At 39.8% G+C, this 18,597-nt stretch overlaps 1 protein-coding gene across 7 annotated transcripts in view; it reads right to left on the bottom strand.

The window, feature by feature from the left end:
• The window catches only part of CAST (calpastatin), a 106,956-nt gene extending 88,588 nt beyond the window's left edge, over positions 1-18,368 (bottom strand). For 2 of the 7 annotated variants that reach the window (XM_069492366.1, XM_069492371.1), the window contains exons 1-2: positions 18,224-18,367; positions 4,591-4,653 (exon numbers count right to left, since the gene is read on the bottom strand). In XM_069492366.1, the coding sequence (XP_069348467.1) occupies positions 4,591-4,653; positions 18,224-18,298 (138 nt within the window). In that variant the 5' untranslated portion in view covers positions 18,299-18,367. Of the gene's footprint in view, positions 1-4,590; positions 4,654-17,534; positions 17,649-18,223 lie in introns of those variants that run through there. The other 5 variants (XM_069492365.1, XM_069492370.1, XM_069492367.1 and 2 more) reach the window with 4 other exon arrangements.
• Between the last annotated feature and the right edge of the window lie 229 nt (positions 18,369-18,597).

Genomic DNA, 18,597 nt, shown 5'->3' with positions numbered 1-18,597 from the left:
TGTGCAAACAATAGTCAAACTGAGAACCAAATCAAAGACTCAATACCCTTCACAGTAGCAAGAAAGCAAATAAAATACCTAGGAATATATTCAATTAAAGCGGTGAGAGACCTCTACAGGGAGAACTATAAAACACTGAAGAAAAAAATAGCAGAGGATGTAAACAGATAGAAAACCATCCCACACTCATGGGTCCGCAGAATCAACATTGTTAAAGTGTCTATACTACCCAAAGTGATCTACAGATTCAATGCATTCCCTATTAAAACACCACCATCATTTTTCACAGATCTAGAAAAAATAATTCTACACTTCGTATGGAACCAGAGAAGACCCCGTATAGCAAAAGCAATCTTAATCAAAAAGAACAAATTGGGAAGCATCAATTTACCAGACTTCAGGCTACGCTACAAGGTTATAGTAACTAAAACAGCTTGGAACTGGCACAAGAACAGAGACATAGACCAATGGAACAGAACTGAGAACCCAGATAAAGATTCTTAATTTAAAGGCTTATTATTTTCATATTTTTTAAGGTAGATCTTTAGCTTTTGATAAAACAGTCCATTGAATGGTGATGTATGTAGCTCTATTTTCTAGCTATTGGCATATGTTTCTGACTGTCATATGTAGTTTGTTTTAAAAGAAAGGTCTAAACTTAACAAACTACAAAATTTCCTTCTTTTTTAATAGGAAAGCCTTTGTAATATATAATCAAATATTCAAGTCCTGTCCCATACCATGGTTAGAAATCAATAAGGGTCTCACCTTTTTTGTCAATCAAGCTCTCTTTGTTGGCCTAATAATGATAATAATAAAATAACATCAATAATGCTAACAACAGCAGCTAACACTTATAGACACTTCTTATGTCCCAGACACTGTTATAGATACTTCATATAGATGGTCTCATTGCTCTGCACATTAACTCTTACGTAGGAGTTATTATTATCCCCATTTTGCAGATGAGAAAAGTGCCCTTAGTAAGGCAAAGTAACTTGCCTGAGGACACACAGCTAGGAAGTGGCAAAGCTGGCATTCAAGTCCAGGCAGTCAGACTCTGAAGCCTGCCCTCAGCAGGTATAATATGTTGCCTCCATAGCAGATTAACTGGCTTGTGAATGTGGCTCTTCAAAGCTTCCACAACAGATGAGAAGAAGATGCTTTTACTGTGGTCTCAGACTGGCACAAAATATTTGTCCTGAATTTTGTAAACTTTCTAAATTTCTCTCAGAATTGAACCTAAATTTGTGTCTTAGGATGGATTGACTGTTATAATGTCTACATAATGCCTGGTGTTTATAATAATTGTGGGTTTTGTACTTAACTTCATGCACTACTCATGAATAACTATCTGATAGGTTCTACATAAGTAATTCTAATACCTATGTAAACCAGTTTCACTTATACAAAAGCAAGCAGTGACCTAAATTATTCATGATGACCTACACATAGACGAAGACAAATGTACCAGGAATCACAGAAAAATCCCAGAAAAGAGGAGACATGGAATGCTCCATGATGATGATCTCCAAACTCGTAAACCTCAAGTACCTCTGTTAAAACACATGAGGAGTTATACCCAAATGACATGTAGAACAGAGTCTAAAATGAAAAGCCATTTCACAGGTTGTACCCTAAGCAAACTAGAAGAGACTTGATTCAAGAAGCTAAACACGGTCATTATGAGTTAATTCCAAGAATTCCTGGTATAAATATTCTCTTTAGCAGTTTCTATTTTCTTATCTTCTCATAGAAGAGGATATAACTTTACTAAACACTAAAGAAAGTCAATTAAATGCCAAAATCTAGGCAGCATCTCCACTATAAAAAGCCAGTGGAACTGTATTGAAAAGCACAATTGGTGAACCACTTGTATTGAGCATCTGAAACACAGTAAGCCAACACTCCTGAAAGACCCTCTCTCTCCTGAATGGTCAGACTCCATACAGAAATGTGATCGTCTAGTCCCCCTACCCTCAAAATTAGAACACAAAATAATGACCAGATTAAATGCCATATCAAATGCCAAGGTACTTGAAAAATGATGTTCTATGCACTTAAAAGCCACACACACTGATGGGCCTTTTTTTAATTGGAAAAGATTTATCTATCATGAAGCGCATTTTTTTTTTTTTGTCATTTTAAGTAGAGGCTAAAATGTTAATAGTGTTCCTTTGTTATCTTTGATTAAACATTGGGCTATGCAATATTTCACTAAACATATATGTATAGGAAAAAAGACAGGCTGGGCGTGGTGGCTCACGCCTGTAATTCTAGCACTCTGGGAGGCCGAGGCGGAAGGATCGCTCGAGGTCAGGAGTTGGAGACCAGCCTGAGCAAGATTGAGACCCCGTCTCTACTAAAAATAGAAAGAAATTAGCCAGACAACTAAAAATATATAGAAAAAATTAGCCGGGTATGGTGGCACATGCCTGTAGTCCCAGCTACTCAGGAGGCTGAGGCAGAAGGAATGCTTGAGACCCGGAGTTTGAGGTTGCGGTGAGCTACGCTGACACCACTGCACTCTAGCCCGGGCAACAGAGCAAGACTCTGTCTCAAAAAAAAAAAAAAAGGCAAAGGGAAAACCACCAAGATGTTAATAGTGCTTACCTCTAGGTGCTAGACTTCTAGATGATGGTATTTATTTTCTTTAAATTCTTTGGTACTTCCTAAATTTTCTTCAATGATTATATTTTAGCTGTATGATTACTAAAAGTACTAAAGTCAGCATATATGATTATGAATACGTGATGTTATCATATTAAGAATACACACAAAATTTTGTAACAGTAGTTACAACTAAGTGGTAAGACTCGGTGATATTGTTTATTTTTCACAAGTATGTATCACTTTTGTGATTAAAAAAAAGGCTAACTTTATTAAAACCAAAAAAGTAAGAAAAATAAAAAAATACTTGAGTCATTCAATACTTAATTCATGCATTTTAGAAGGAGGAAATGTAAATGCCGAGGGAAAGAATGCCACCAATGCTGTTTAGCTAAGGAAAATGTACCAAATATTTTTTCCTTTAAGGCACAATTTCTATCTCTTCTCTTTGTATCTCCCTTTCTCTACTCATAAAAATATAGCCATGGTGAAATTGGAAGCTTTTAAAATTGGCTCTGTGAGATCAGGCCCATTTTGTGCTTTAAATTTCATTCCCCAGGACTTCACTGAAATATGTTGCTAAAAGGCTCACACTCCTCCAGTGTGGCCAGATGTGTCAGTCAAATACTTTAAATAGATTTGATTGCAGGTTTGGAAAGACTTATTTATTCCACTGTATTTAAAGATGCTGATGTTGAATGTTTCCATTTTTCTTTTTCCTGCTCTCTAGTCATTTTATCTTTGGCTTGCTGGTCCATGCAACTTTTGGTCTTATAATTCCTCTACATCTGAGATGGACTTGACAAATTCATAATGATTGGTATAAACAAACATAAATTTTTATCCTAGTAAAAAAGAAAAATTTTGGTTTTTCAAATGGAAATTTATTTTTTAATAATTTAACCAAGAAACGGGATGAAATTTTAATGTAAGTTTACTTTTATTTTCTGTTTTTAAAGAAACATTTTCCATTTATGGCTATAAAAAACTCACTATAAATTTTCTTGGTAAGTAATAATCTAAATTATATTTTCGTGAGTATTGGTAATGGGAACAATGGTAGAAAACTGAAGAGTAAATCTCATTGCAGAATGCATAACAGGCTCTGCCTTTGCAGCCTCCTTACATATTGAATATTTTGAAACTACAGAAAAATAAGCAGGAAGAGGAACTAAATTTCTAAAAACACCTGTTTAATGCATAATGTAGAGAAAAATAAAATGATCACTTTACACTTTCTAAGTTTTCATATACCTTTCAGGACCTTCCTATGTGATTTTTATAACTTGGAAATGACACAATTTCTACTGAATGAAAATGAATATGTCTATTGAGATGTAACACATAAAAAGCAGCCGAAGGGAGGCAAATCCAGTACCCTTTTGAACGACAGAACTTTCACATGACCCTTCCATAGAGAAGTAGGTCAACGTTGACAGCGCAGGTGATGGTGTGTCAGGCAGTGAAAGGAGAAATTCACAGCCTCAAAGAAAACCCATCTCAAAGTGGGGAGATTTGGTTTTACTAGTATTTCCAGAGAATCAATGAAAATGAAAATAGTTCTCTTTTCCTTTTGTTTACAAACCTGAAAGACTGCTTAATCTAGGCTGCCACTGTCCTCCTTTCATGGTGCACTCTCATGAAGAAAGATTTTCCTTTCTACTATAGCATTTGGTTTCCCTTCTATGCTTGCCATGTTGACCAAGAAAACAATTAAGATTCACCAATTCCTATAGGGAAAACACTCCAAATAGCTGAATTCTATTTCTAAATGGAAACTACTTATAAAGATTCTTTTCCCGGGAACATTTGAGTTTTTATTTATTTTTAATGATTTCCACTTATATTCTTGAATCAAATTTTAGTTAAAACTAAATTTGTCAATATTCCAGTAGAAGCTCTTTGCTACATCATTATTTAATATTTCAAGACAGAACTTACAGTTTAAAAGGAAGAGAAAATGAAATGAAATGAAATTACCTCATCTGATCCTTTCTTTTCTACTGGTCTGGAAGGCGATCCACTGGTTTTTTCACTGACCTGCTATAAAATTGTAAAAAAAAAAAAAAAAATTCTTAATAAAGCAAGATGACATAAGATAATAGTGACTTTAAATCCCCAAAGCTAAATGCGTAGAATTTAAAAACTAGGGACCACTTTATTTTTTTTTTATTTTATTTTTTTTTTTTGAGACAGAGTCTCGCTCTGTTGCCCAGGCTAGAGTGAGTGCCGTGGCGTCAGCCTAGCTCACAGCAACCTCAAACTCCTGGGCTCAAGCGATCCTCCTGTCTCAGCCTCCCGAGTAGCTGGGACTACAGGCATGTGCCACCATGCCCGGCTAATTTTTTTTTTCTATATATATTTTTAGCTGTCCATATGATTTCTTTCTATTTTTTTTTTTTAGTAGAGGTGGGGTCTCGCTCTTGCTCAGGCTGGTCTCGAACTCCTGAGCTCAAACGATCCGCCCACCTCGGCCTCCCAGAGTGCTAGGATTACAGGCGTGAGCCACCGCGCCTGGCCTAGGGACCACTTTAATCTTCCTTCTGAGAATGTTGGTAATTTTGTTTTTTGTTTTTGTTTTCTCAGAGATAGGGTCTTGCTCTCTTGTCAACCAGGCTAGAGTACAGTGGTGCAATCATTGCTCACTGCAGCTTGAACTCCTGGGCTCAAGCAAGCCTCCCATCTCAGCCTCCCAAGTACCTGGTACTACAGCATGCCACCACACCTGTTTAATTTTAAAATTTTTTGTAGAAATGGGGTCCCACTGTGTTGCCCAGCCTGGTCTGGAACTCCTGGCCTCAAGTGATCCTCCTGCCTCAGCCTCCCAAAGCACTGGGATTACAGGCATAAGCCACTGTGCCTAGCCAAGAATGTTGGTAATTCTATACCACTGTAGGTTAGGTGGCTCTCAAAAATCAAGAGATGCTACCTACATTCATTTGGGATCCAGAAAGTCAGGCTGTAATTAACTGGATGCAGAGATGATGGTGATGCCAAGGCGCATCTCATCTCCTACAAAATGCCTCATGAATTTTAAAACCCCAATTTCCAGCATGGTTGACATCTGGTTCATCAGGGAGATGAGATCTCTAAGGACCATGATGTATCTGAAGCCATATGTAAGCCCGAGTTCAGCATGGACTCAAGGGTCCTCCATAACCTTCCAAGTCACCTGTCCCTTCTGATGGCTCTTGGGAATTCCCAGGGGTTCTTCCAACTGAGAATTCACCAATGTAGAAGGATAAAACCTCAAGGGCAAAGACCATCCTGCAACTTCTCCTATGTATTATGGCTTTAAGATTTTATTACGTCTAGAAACAAGAGTGTTTTTCTTACTAGGACACAGGGGATGAATACAATTGTTAAAGTTTTATTTTATTTTTAATTGATACATAATAACTGTACATATCTATGGGATGCAATGTGATATTTTGATACATGAATACATTATGTTATGATCAAATCAGGATAATTACCAAATCTATCACCGCAAACATTTATCACTTCTTTCAAATGAACATTCATCATTTCTTTCAAATGAATATTCAAAATTTTTCCTATTTTGAAATATACAGTGCATTATTGTCACCCTACTGTGCAATAGAACACCTGAACTTATTCCTTCTAACTGTAACTTTGTACCTATTAACCAATTCCTCCTTAATGCAAATATTTTTACATGGTATGTAAAAGCTTCAAGTAGCTTACATGCTCATTTGTTTTGGTGATAAGATAAAATAAGTCATAAGTTTATTGAATTTGTTTGAGAATGAAAAAAAAAAGTATATGTTCCTGAATAGGGAGTACAAAGAATTATTTTATTATATGCATACTGTGGGATATTCAAGAAATTAGGAAAAGGGAGCCCAATATGAGAAAAATAAAAGCTTACCATCAGATTCAATCCCAAACACCCTCAGTTAAATCAAAATACAAAATATTATTATGTTCCCTAAAGAAGAATCACAACCTGGATATGTGAGTCAATGAAGAAGATAATTTATTATCTATAAGACAATTTCATATACATTCTTATTTGATACAAAAAAGGAGGCTCATGTGGTTTCGTGAATGAGAAAACTAAGAATAACAGCTATTTTGTGTTTTTCACAAGGACACATAATTAGTAAATGGGAAAATGTCACAAAGTCAGTTTTTCTGATTAAAATCTGTTGTTTGCCACTATACCATGCTAAATGGAATTAGTTAACTTTCCCTTTAATCGTATCAACAGATATGCTACTAAAAATGGCCAAGGAATACCAGAACATGTGGCTGAAATCTTTCCTTAAAAGTTCTTTGTATGAACAACTAGCAGTAAATCACTTTCATGAGTGTACAATCCTTACCCAAAAGAAACACTCTCATGGATTAGTGATTGGAATCCACTGAAAAGCAGCCGGGCTTCAATAGCTTGGTGGATGAAACCCAACACAGGGCTTGCTTTACCTATATGTCCTAGTCAAGGGTTTGTTTGCCTATGGTTGAGGGCAATCAGCATTGAGTAATGAATCTTGAAAAAAGAAAGGAACCATTTTAAAGCCCACTTATATATCAGAACTAGATGGTAATTGATAAATATTAGAGTAATTGGTGAACAAAACATTTGTAAAAGCCAGACTTGGGGGGACCATTACTTATCTCTGTTAAAATAAGTAAGGAGGCCATCAACATGAGATTGTCTCTGTACTATATACTCAGAGCCCTTACAGGAGCAAACTGAAACTTAACTTGAAGGCATTTCTTGTAACTGACGGCAAACAAACAAATAAGAACCACAACAACAAAAAGTGAGTGACAGTCAATCACAAACAGCCAGCCAGCTAACTGGTTATGTAAATACAAACCTTCCACCAGACCACACCCGAATAAGGTAAATGCCTAGCTGTAGCCAATCACATTCAGCATACAAAAGCTCACTGCTCATGCTGGTGGGGTGCCTGAAGCTCTTGGAACCTCTTTTGGTTTTGAGTACTACCCAATTCATGAGTTGTTCTTTTTTTTTTTTTTTTGTTAAGACAGAGTCTCACTTTGTTGCCCAGGCTAGAGTGAGTGCCGTGGCGTCAGCTTAGCTCACAGCAACCTCAGACTCCTCGGCTTAAGCGATCCTACTGCCTCAGCCTCCCGAGTAGCTGGGACTACAGGCATGCGCCACCATGCCCGGCTAATTTTTTCTATATAGATTTTTAGTTGTCCATATAATGTCTTTCTATTTTTAGTAGAGACGGGGTCTCGCTCAGGCTGGTCTCGAACTCCTGACCTTGAGCGATCCACCCGCCTCGGCCTCCCAGAGTGCTAGGATTACAGGCGTGAGCCACCGCGCCTGGCCTATGAGTTGTTCTTTGTTCAAATCAACTCTGTTCAACATATTTTGACTAAAATTTTTCTTTAAACATCTCTAAAATAATCATTCAACATTCAGATAATATTTGATAAGGAAAGATCTACAAAGACAGAGGTTTACCAAATTTGTCTCCTTCCAGAACTGGTAATTTTATAATCATGATATCATATCCATTTATTATCTGCAAGTCATATTTTTTTCAGATTAGGTGAAGTAGAAACAATATCAATATCCACTCTTTCATTGAGTGTTTGCTGTTTTGAGTGCTTCATTTCTTTGTCAGGAAGTGTTATAATTCCATTTTACAAATAAGAAAACTTGAAAATCCAACTCTCTTCTGTCCAGTGCAAAGCTCCATATTCTCTACATAGTCCCACTCTGCTTCCTGCTCATGTGGCAAATATATATCATGATTTATTATCCCACGGTAAATGTACATACAGTCTTTTCTCCCTTAAATATAGGTATATAAATGATTTCTTTAAAAAGATTAAAAAGGCCGGGCGCGGTGGCTCACGTCTGTAATCCTAGCACTCTGGGAGGCCGAGGTGGGCGGATCGTTTGAGCTCAGGAGTTCGAGACCAGCCTGAGCAAGAGCGAGACCCCACCTCTACTAAAAATAGAAAGAAATTATATGGACAGCTAAAATATATATAGAAAAAAATTAGCCGGGCATGGTGGTGCATGCCTGTAGTCCCAGCTACTCGGGAGGCTGAGACAGGAGGATCGCTTGAGCTCAGGAGTTTGAGGTTGCTGTGAGCTAGGCTGACGCCACGGCACTCACTCTAGCCTGGGCAACAGAGTGAGACTCTGTCTCAAAAAAAAAAAAAAAAAAAAAAAAAGATTAAAAAATTGTTTCCTGATGGTACTTCAAAAGGGATTCCACTGTAGTCCTCTAGATTAACCAACATCATCAGTTACTTGCTTCCATTGAAATGCTCAAAATCCTTTAAAATTATGCAGGTTCCAAATTATAGTTTGGGGGGAATATATGTAATGAATGCTTTAAAAAATACTGAGCTATATTTATAACTTAAAAATTTGGTATTATAAGCATTGTTATTTTGTGATGTCAAAAGAAATATTTGTTCTCAATAGAAAGCTCTATTACAAAGTATGACATAAATAAAAATTACTTATAATCAAGTGCCAACTTTTTTGGAACTTTTTGGATTAAATTTTTCAGTTCCTTCTTTTAACCTAGCTTTTTATTATGAAAATTTTCCAACATACAGAAAAGTTGTGAGAATACTACAATGAATGTCCATATTCCCATCACTTAGATTCCAAAAAGTATTAACATAGTTGCCATATTTTGCCATGTTTGGAGAGAGAGAGAGAGAGAGAGAGAAAGAAGCAGCAGCAGCAGCAAGAATATCTATTTGTCTAAATATACCTGTACTGGAAAATAAATTACAGACATCCTGAAACTTTAAAAAACATTTCACCATCCATCTCCTCAAATTGAGCACATTTCCCCATACAAACCTATTACTGTTTTCACCCTAATAGAATTAACAAGAATTCCCTAATACCATTTAATTTCTAGTAGATAACAACTTTATAAACTGACCATTGCCTTGATCATTTCTTGGGACTTACTCATCGGTCGGTTAATAATGAAATCAGTTATATCTTTTCACTGAGAGAGATTCAAAGTGCCTGATTTTAAAATTCAGGATTTACAGAATAATTGAGCACTCTTCACATAATTGAGGGGGTGGAATGAAATATTTGGGAATGATATATGTCAGATTTGATCCAGCTCAGGACCCTGCAGCAAATCTTTCTCAGAGGAAAGAGAGAAAACTTTGCTTACTACTACTGCATGTAGTTGGTGGGTGGGGAGAGGTAAGAGGGGGCAGGGCGCTTGGGGACCACATGGTGGGGTTCACAGGGTCAGGAAGCTGGTGCAGCACTGGGCTCCCCCTTTGGGTAAGCTCTGACTGCTCAGTGAAGGAGCACAGTGCCCTGTGTTCACAAGGCTTCCTTGGTCACGTTAGTCAGTATTATAGTCTGTGGGCCAGAGACTGGGCTGCTCTGGATCTTCTTAAAAACTAGCTGAGATCTTTTGATTTTCCTCAAGAAGGCCTTAGAGCAATCCAGTGCTCTAAAATGAAAACAAAAAAACACAAAAATCAACAAAGCAGAAAACCTTCCTATTCTAAAACTGGTTTGTTTTATAAAATTAGTCAAACACACAATACTTATGAATTCTGTCCCGTACTAGCAGCTGGAGAGGCCAAAGACAGGAAGCCAGCCCTAAGGCAGTAAAGAATTTCTACAGGACACCACATGGGAGCTAAGATGAAGGCTACAGGTGGTGTGTGCTACAGGAGTTCAGAGGCAGGGAAGTAATCAGATAAAGGGCTTTCCTGTCTTCCCTCAACAAGGAATATTTTCCAAACTGTTTTCACTCCAGCAGCACCACATATTTGGCAAGTATAGCTGTGCTTTGTCCTCATTCTAGGAGACAGCATTTAGATGCTTAAAATCGTCTGCTCCAGCAAACCCATAAACCCGTGAGGAAATCAACAAGAGCTAAGAGCAACAGGGCTTGGAGCCCGCGCTCCTGCCCCGCTGAGGCCTTCTGCCAGTGCTGGGCTCCAGCTTGCAGCACTTGGGCCTCTCCCTGTCGTTACCCAGATACACGCAGATACACGCACAGACAAGGGTACGTGACACTCAAAATAAGATAAAAATCAAACAAACGTCTACTCATATAAAAGAAGAAAGGAGACAGAAAAACAGCTTTTGCAAATCTAAATCCAGCTGTGAAAAGAGTAGCAAAAGCTGTGCTTCTAAAATGCCTTTGCTTATTAAAAAAAAAAAATTAAAATTGTGGTGATGGTTGCACTACCCTGTGAACATATACTAAAAAACACTGTATCATCTGCTTTAATGGGTGAATTATTTGAAAACTTGAAAATTTTCTTCGACTTGGAGACAAGGCCATGGAGATAATATCTGCATGTCCAGGGACAGCTGCGGCAAAATGATGAAGCAATAAAAGGTTATCTTGGTGCCCTCTGGACTTTCCCAGCAGCGGTATGTCAGCTCTCACTCCACCGTCACACACGTGGAGAAAGGCTTGTTGCAGGGGCCTCCTGAGGATTAGAAAGCCTCTGTTAACGGTGGTTCCCATCCGTCCGTGCACGTTGCAAGCACCTGGGAGGCCTTTGGAAACACTGGTGCCAGTGCACAGGGATTTATATTTAGTTTGAATAGGGTGGGGCCTGGGCGTGGATATAGTATTTTAAAATTCCCCAGCTGATTCCAATATGCAGCCAGGATCGGGAAACACTGGTTTTGAGGGAAGATTTGTGGGCACCATGACAGGAAGTGGAGGTTTCTGCTTCTCAAACCACCCCACTGTGTCGGCCCCCATGGGGCAGTTCACAGGGTCAGGCAGGCCAGTGGGTTAACTCTGACTGCTCAGTGAAGGAGCACAGTGCCCTGTGTTCACACCGGCATTTCCCGTTTAATTCTAATTCTGAGCCTTGCCCTGTTAGTGGAACATCATATGCTCATATCTGCACATTAGACTACTTGCTAGTAAAGCAAACAAATTAGCCCTTTATTGTATACTCTCTTGCTTATTGTTACCTGATAAATGTATACCATCTTGCCTTCCCAATCAGATGGTAAATCATATATTCTTTTTCTTCTAGTTGTGTGGTGGGACCATGATAAATAATTCTTGATTGAATGATCACATTTCCACAAACCATTAAATATTCCCTGAGAAGTACTTTTGCTCTTGTCAGATCAGGAAATTAGACAAGAGAGGAAGAGGCCAAGAAAACAGCTTAAAAAATTAAGAGACAATGTACAAATTGATATTTCCTACAGAATACCTTAAAATCTATTTGTGTGTGTATTCTGGTTGTTAAAACAAGATTATTCAGCAAACAAGCAGAAGGAGCAAAAGGTAAACCTGGGTTTTCTTTAAACAGTCTCCCTGGGTGCAGATCCCGGGCCTATATGCCTTCAGGTGGATTCCTTGCCCTTGGCCCTAGCCCTGCTCTGTTGGTATCGCAGCTGATCTTTCTGCTGCACTCCACTTGATGGAGGGCCTCGAGCTGGGTTTGGCCAATGGCAGGCACAGCCAGGAGACTGGAGGTGGGGGCCAGGTGGTATCTCCCCTCTTTCTCTCTGCCTCTGGGGGCCTCTCCAGTAGCATCTCCTTCAGGACAGTTCAGCTGTGGTTCCAGCTTCCTCAAGGCGATCCTGCTCCTTCCTCTGTCCCTCCTGCCTAGGGACAGTAGCAGCTTCCTGCAATTTCTAATCTCACCCTCCCCTGCTGGCTTTCTAGCTTTTCCTATAACCTGGGTAACCAACTCCCTACATTTTATTCCCTTTGTTTTACATACTCAGAGTTGGTGAGGTGTGGTGGGTCATGCCTGTAATCCCACCACTTTGGGAGGCCACAATGAGAGGATCACTTGAGGCCAGGAGTTCAAGACTATCCTGAGCAACATACCAAGACCCCTGTCCCTATAAAAAATTAGCCGGGCATGGTGTCATTCCCCTGTAGTCCCAGCTACTCGGGAGGCTGAGGCAGGAGGATCTCTTGAACCCAGAAATTTGAGGTTACAGTGAGCTATGATTGCACCACTGCACTCCAGCCTGGACAACAGAGCAAGACCCTGCCTCTATAAATAAATAAACAAATGAATAAATAAATACTCAGAGTTGTTTCTGTCTCTTAGTTGACTGTGATAAACTCTGATAGGAAAGAAAGAGCATAGATTTGGAAGGCTATGTAACCTTGGGCAAATAATTTAAACTTTAAGGTTCTCCTCATGAAATATAGCTAATGGCACCTACCCCAGGAGCTAGCATATTTATGAAATGAGCTGACGGTAATGAGAAGCCTAGCCCATTGTCTAGTTCATTTTAAAAGTACAATTAAAATTATTACACTCCTTTCTTTTTCCTTGGCATCAATCTGATTGTGGTAAATTAGGTGCCAACAAAATGAATATGAGAAGAAAAGGTTTGAAGGTTTCATTTTCTAAGACTGTAAACATTAGAACATTTTACCTTCTCTAAAGTAGAAAAGAACATTACCAGTTCACCTAATAAGTTTTTGTTTATTACTCTGTCTCATAACTATATTAGTCTCACATCTCCATATAACACCCAAGGAAATAAACTACATGGGGGAATACAGAATTCATTTTCCCAACAATCTATGGCAATTTGGTTACAGGGATGACACTTAAATTTGCAATTCCTATATTTTACAATATATTTAAAGGGTTTGTGTGCACGTGTGTGTTGGTAGGTGTAAGGGTTAATAGATAAAACAAGATTGGCACCAAGATAATTATTGATGTCAACTAATTGGTATATGGAGACCTCATTATCCTCTCTTTTTCTGTGCACATGTAAAAAATTCCTAATAAAAAATTTTGAAAAATTTAGAATCCTCTTAGCTCAAGAGTATTTGTCTCTCTAGAATTACACAAAGGCAAAATCCTAGCTGTTTTACTTAGTTTTAATACTGAAAATCCCAAGCTTATGGAGAAGGCAAATGTGGGAGGCAGGTTTTATTTATTAAAAAAAAAAAAAATCAGTGAGTGCCCACTATGAGCAAGGTGGGGAGGGTAATTATTAAAGAAATTTAGAAAATGAAAGGCCTGGCTTTTAATACATGATACTTCTCTGCTCCTCTAAAAACATTAGATATCAAATCACAATATTGTACGAGTAACTTTCTTTGGTATTCTCATATTTTAAAGAAGATGTGTATTAAGGATTAACTATATAGCTATAATTCTGAAATTCCTGTGTTTCACTGAACCCCAAGTGGTCTTTTTCCTAATATTTTATGATTTTTGTGGACATGCCAAGATGACATTCTAAAGGTACATAATTTTTGTCCAGTTTTCAGAGGTAGTGTTGATTGTCTAACTAACTGCCACAGATTAGCTTCCAGGATCCACCTGCAGTGAGGCCTTTTGAGTTTTTTTCTAAGTCAAAGGAGATGTCCTGAGAATTTAAATAGTTACTTTTTTTGCCATTTCAGTGGTCATTAGGATGTACACATAGTTTTATCTAGGAGAAATGCAACAGAAGGGCCAGCATGGACCACCCACACAATTTTTACGCCCACAGCACCGTGCACAAAACTGGCACATAGTAGGTGTACAATAAACAACTGTGAACATATTTGACCATAACTAATTCATTCTTGTGTTCTATGAGTTTTCTATAGTCAAAATGAATTCTATACATTTTCAGGAAACTATAACCACAGACCTTTTTCCTCCTGAGTTAACTGACTCTCCCATCTGAGGCGATAACCTATATAATATATAAATACTGTTCGTTGGATGAAGTTGTGTTTGCATTTTTCTTAACTGGAAAACACCTGATACACTTCTTTTTCTTTATGGTAGCTGCAAAGCTTTCTTGGTAAGTTTCCATGAAAAGAAAATGTGACAACTTAAAGAACAGAACTTTTTAGTAGCACATTAGTAGAATTTCCATCTTAAAAATACCTCAAGGGAAAAACAAAAAGATGGTCTCCTTAGTGTAGTCTTGTATCTGCTGAGACAAACTACTCAGAACTAATTACCCACCACCTAGCCACCTTCAATCTCAAATGACCACCCACTGTTCCCACCATCAGAGGGCCACATCATTCTTTAAAAAGCACTTGTAGAATATAATTAACTTTCTGAGAAGTGTCAAAACTGATTAAAGAAAAATATTATCAGATATTACTCTTAGTTTAAAAGATTTATATGCAATGGGAAGCTAACTAATTCAGGGATTGCCAGCTCAAAGAGGAAAGTTGTATTTGACTTCTGTGTTCCCACTACAAGTCTGCAGCCTTTTGCAGGCCCTAAAATTTCACCTTCCTTACTCCTAAAGATCACTGCAGCCAAGTGGTCTGTCTTGCCATGGGAGGTTTGTGACACTCTTCCCAGGCTGGCTGCAATGATGGGGCCTCTCAAATGACTGGGTTCCTTGGTCATGCTGTCACTGGGTCCATGGGTCTAATTAGGCTAAGACACACCTTTAATTAACATGGCCTAATGGAATCAACTTATGACTCAGGAATGCAATTGCTGGTATAAGCCAAATTAACTCTCCTTCATGCTTGATCATTATAATGCTCATCAGATGGTCTCCAAATCTAGTTTGTTCAAGATTTGTGTGTGTGTGTTTACTACGTAATTCTTCAGAAGATAAAATCAATAGCATTATTGATGACATTCAATGTAGAAACATACATTGTAATATTTCACTGACTACCTTTATAAGTGGCATGTTCTTAAACAAACATATCTTAGATACGTCTTTTAATTATTTTTTTTTATTCTGCCTAAACTTTGAAAGTTAGGTCATGCACAACCTTTTCCAGTATTTAAAGGACCCTACTAAAGATGTTTTAATTATAGGATTTACCACAAGTATTTTGAGATGTCTGTGTATGTATATCTATATCCATAGATAAAAACACATACATAAATCTATATAAATATATATGCATTACACATGTGTATTATATATAAATATGTGCATATGTATAGATGCATATATAGTATGTATTTTGGATTGTACATGTGTATATGTTATAAATCGGCCCCACAGACATTTGGGGGATTTATGGGTAGTCTTTTAAGAATTCTTTGAACTCCCTGAAGCTATGTGAGAAATGGCATTTTTGTTTGTGCGTATTTTGTTGTGGAAAACAGTCACATAACTTCATCTAAACCTCAAAATGGTCTGTGATCACCCACCCACCACCACCACCAAAAAAAAAAAAAAAAAGTTTAGGAACCCATGGTTTAGAGCTGTACTGTCCAATACTGTAGCCACTAGTCACTTGTGGCTATCGAACACTTGGAATGTAGCAAATGTGACTTGCGATGTGCTGTACATGCAAAATATACAATGCATTTTGAAGAATTAATATGAAAAAGAATGTAAAATATTTCAGTGGTTTGTACATTGATTACATGTTGAAATAATATCTGGCATATAGTGGGTTAAATAAAATATACTTATTAAATATACTTATTTTATTTCACCTGTCTTCTTTTTGCTTTTGTTAATGTGGCTACTGGGAAATTTAAAATCGCATATGTGGCTCACACTGTATTTCTATTGCACAGCACTGGTTTGGGAAAAGTTAAAGCTTGATCACAGGCATGCTACTGATTTTAAGAGGTTACTAATAGCAAAACATTTTTATAATAGTTCCCAAATTGGATTCTAAGAGAGGTTTTACCAAAAAGTCAGGCTATAACTAAACATAACAGGATTAAAAGCATAAATGTAAACTATTTTCTTCCAAGTAACCCAGCATAATTTCCTTTAGAGAATCATGAGTTTGGAAAGAGAAGTCTGATGTCAACTCTGAACCACTGCCAACCGTATTTGCAGATAATACACATGGTACATTTTGATAAGAACCTTAGGACAATAGTGACTCAAAGGAAACTTTTGCTCTTAGCACATCAATAAAATTCCATATTTAAGAAGCCTAGAAAATGTATTGGAAAACATTCACAAAGAAATATCTCAAGGGAAATTGTAATTCCCAATCCATAAATATATATGTCAATAGCATCTTGATGTATGAATCTAGTGCTCACCAATCCTTATGTAGTGCATATCACCTCCATTTTACTGATGTGGAAACAGATTCAAAAATGTTGACTCATTGCCATTTGAGAAGAGCTCAGTGTTGGTCTCCACTATGTACTTGGATGCTAGTATGCAGTACAACCTGGCACATAGTAGATGTTCATAAATGTTCATTGGCTGATAAGTTAACAGTTTCCTGATTCTAACACAAGATTTCTAGCTCCAAGGTGTGTCTGATGACATCTTTGCTTTTCCCCAAATCACATGCTGAGAGAGAGAGTTGTACCTAATTTTTTGAAATTCTCACCATAAATCAATGGGACATAAACATTTTGGCTCTGTCAACAAAACTTTTGTGTTTTTTTTTTTTTTTTTTTTGGAAAGCAATCTAATGTTAAATCATGCTTCCTGGTTCCAAAACAGAAGTGCCAGCTTGATTGGATCACACTTAATTGGCGTTTATTCAATGCACTAAACAAATGGAACTCATTCTCTTCCTCTGTCTCCTCCCTTCTCTCTCCCCACCGGTCTTGATCTCAGTTGCTTCTGTCCCTTGGTGTTTCGGATTTTTTCTTTGCTTCCCATCCCAGCAGCCACTCCTGCTTTGCGTTGGCGAATACAAATCCAACAACCTTTCTCTAAAAGTTGTGAGTTTCAGGAATCCACGTTCTGGAACAGAATCCCTCTAGCAACAATTCTGTTCCATTCAACTTACGAGCACGAGAGAGCGCGATGCATTATACCAGAGCGGGTGATATGCATGCGTACGCCCGGACGCGCTCGCACATACCACAGGAGGGTGAGTCCTGGGCCTCTCCCGGAGCCTAAGCTGAAGGTCTGCGAGGAGATCGCACCGGTCGGTCCCCACCCCTTCCCCGCCAAACCTCGGACAATACTTCATCCACATGCCAAGAACAGCAAAACAAATGCACTCCCTTCCCAGTCCTGCCCAGGCACAACCGCTACTATTTACCGTCTTGTACCACCAGCTTGCGAATGCCATGGCGACAACCGGCTTGCTCCGTCCGATCCGCAAGGCGGAGGACCCGGCGAGGGCGCGGAGTGCTGTGCTGGGGGCGCCGGCTCACAATTCACCCGGCGGAAACCTGGCTGGCACTGAGCTCTGCTCATCCCGCAGCTGCCAGGTGAGCAGGCACCTAGGGGCGGGGTCCGGCTTTGGCCCCGCCCCGCTAGCCGGGCCCCGCCCCTCCCGGTTTGGCTCCGGGCGAGTTAGGGAAGAGGTGTTATTTCTCCAGGCAGCCACGCCCGCCAACACGGACTTAACAGAAAAGACAGGATCCCGCTAATGAAACGACTCCACTCTCTCTAAGGGTCCTGAAAGAACTTTATTCCCCCTTCATCCTCGTTCTCATTTCACCCGTGTCTTACCAGCCAACTTTTCTCGACGCGCCCCCCCTCCCGCCCCCCTACCCAGCCAAAGCCCCGCCCAAGGCACTTGACCCAGGCCCGGGAATCCCTAGCCACCTCCAGCCACCTGCCTGGTGACAGGCACTGAGCCCGGGCCCTTTGCTGCCCAGAGATGGGACGCAAAGGGCAGCAGGCCCGGCAGGCCCGGCAACGCCCCGAAAAGGCAGCCCGTGGCTCCAGGACTCAGGTCCCTCTATGGCCCAGCCCTGCGGCTCGGACAGGAGCGCCACTCACCTCCTGGGTGTGGCGGGCCGCTGCGCTGCGCCGGGGCCGCGGGGAGGCGGCGGGCTTCTGGCCAGGCTGGGACATGGCGAGGCCGCTGCGGGCACTGCCGCGGGGAAGGCGCGGCGGAGAGTGGAGGAGAGGCCGGGCGGGGAGCACGGGGAGGGAGGGAGCGGAGGGGCAGGCGAGCGCGCCCGTGAGGCAGCTTTTCCGACCCAACCCCAAGCCCGCGCCCGGGCTCCCCCTCGCCCCGATGGGCCCTCCCCTTCCTGCCGCCGCCCGCCTAGGCCCCCGCTGTAACTGTCCTGGGCTGCAGGGCTGTAACTTAACACCCTCCGCTCCGGGTCTTCAGCCGGTGACCCTCCCTGGCCCCCAGGACTGCTCGG

This window comes from Eulemur rufifrons, chromosome 17 (assembly GCF_041146395.1).
Source record: "Eulemur rufifrons isolate Redbay chromosome 17, OSU_ERuf_1, whole genome shotgun sequence".
In the NCBI taxonomy this organism is placed as follows: Eukaryota; Metazoa; Chordata; class Mammalia; order Primates; family Lemuridae; genus Eulemur; species Eulemur rufifrons.
This window is presented reverse-complemented; position numbering and strand designations above follow the sequence as displayed.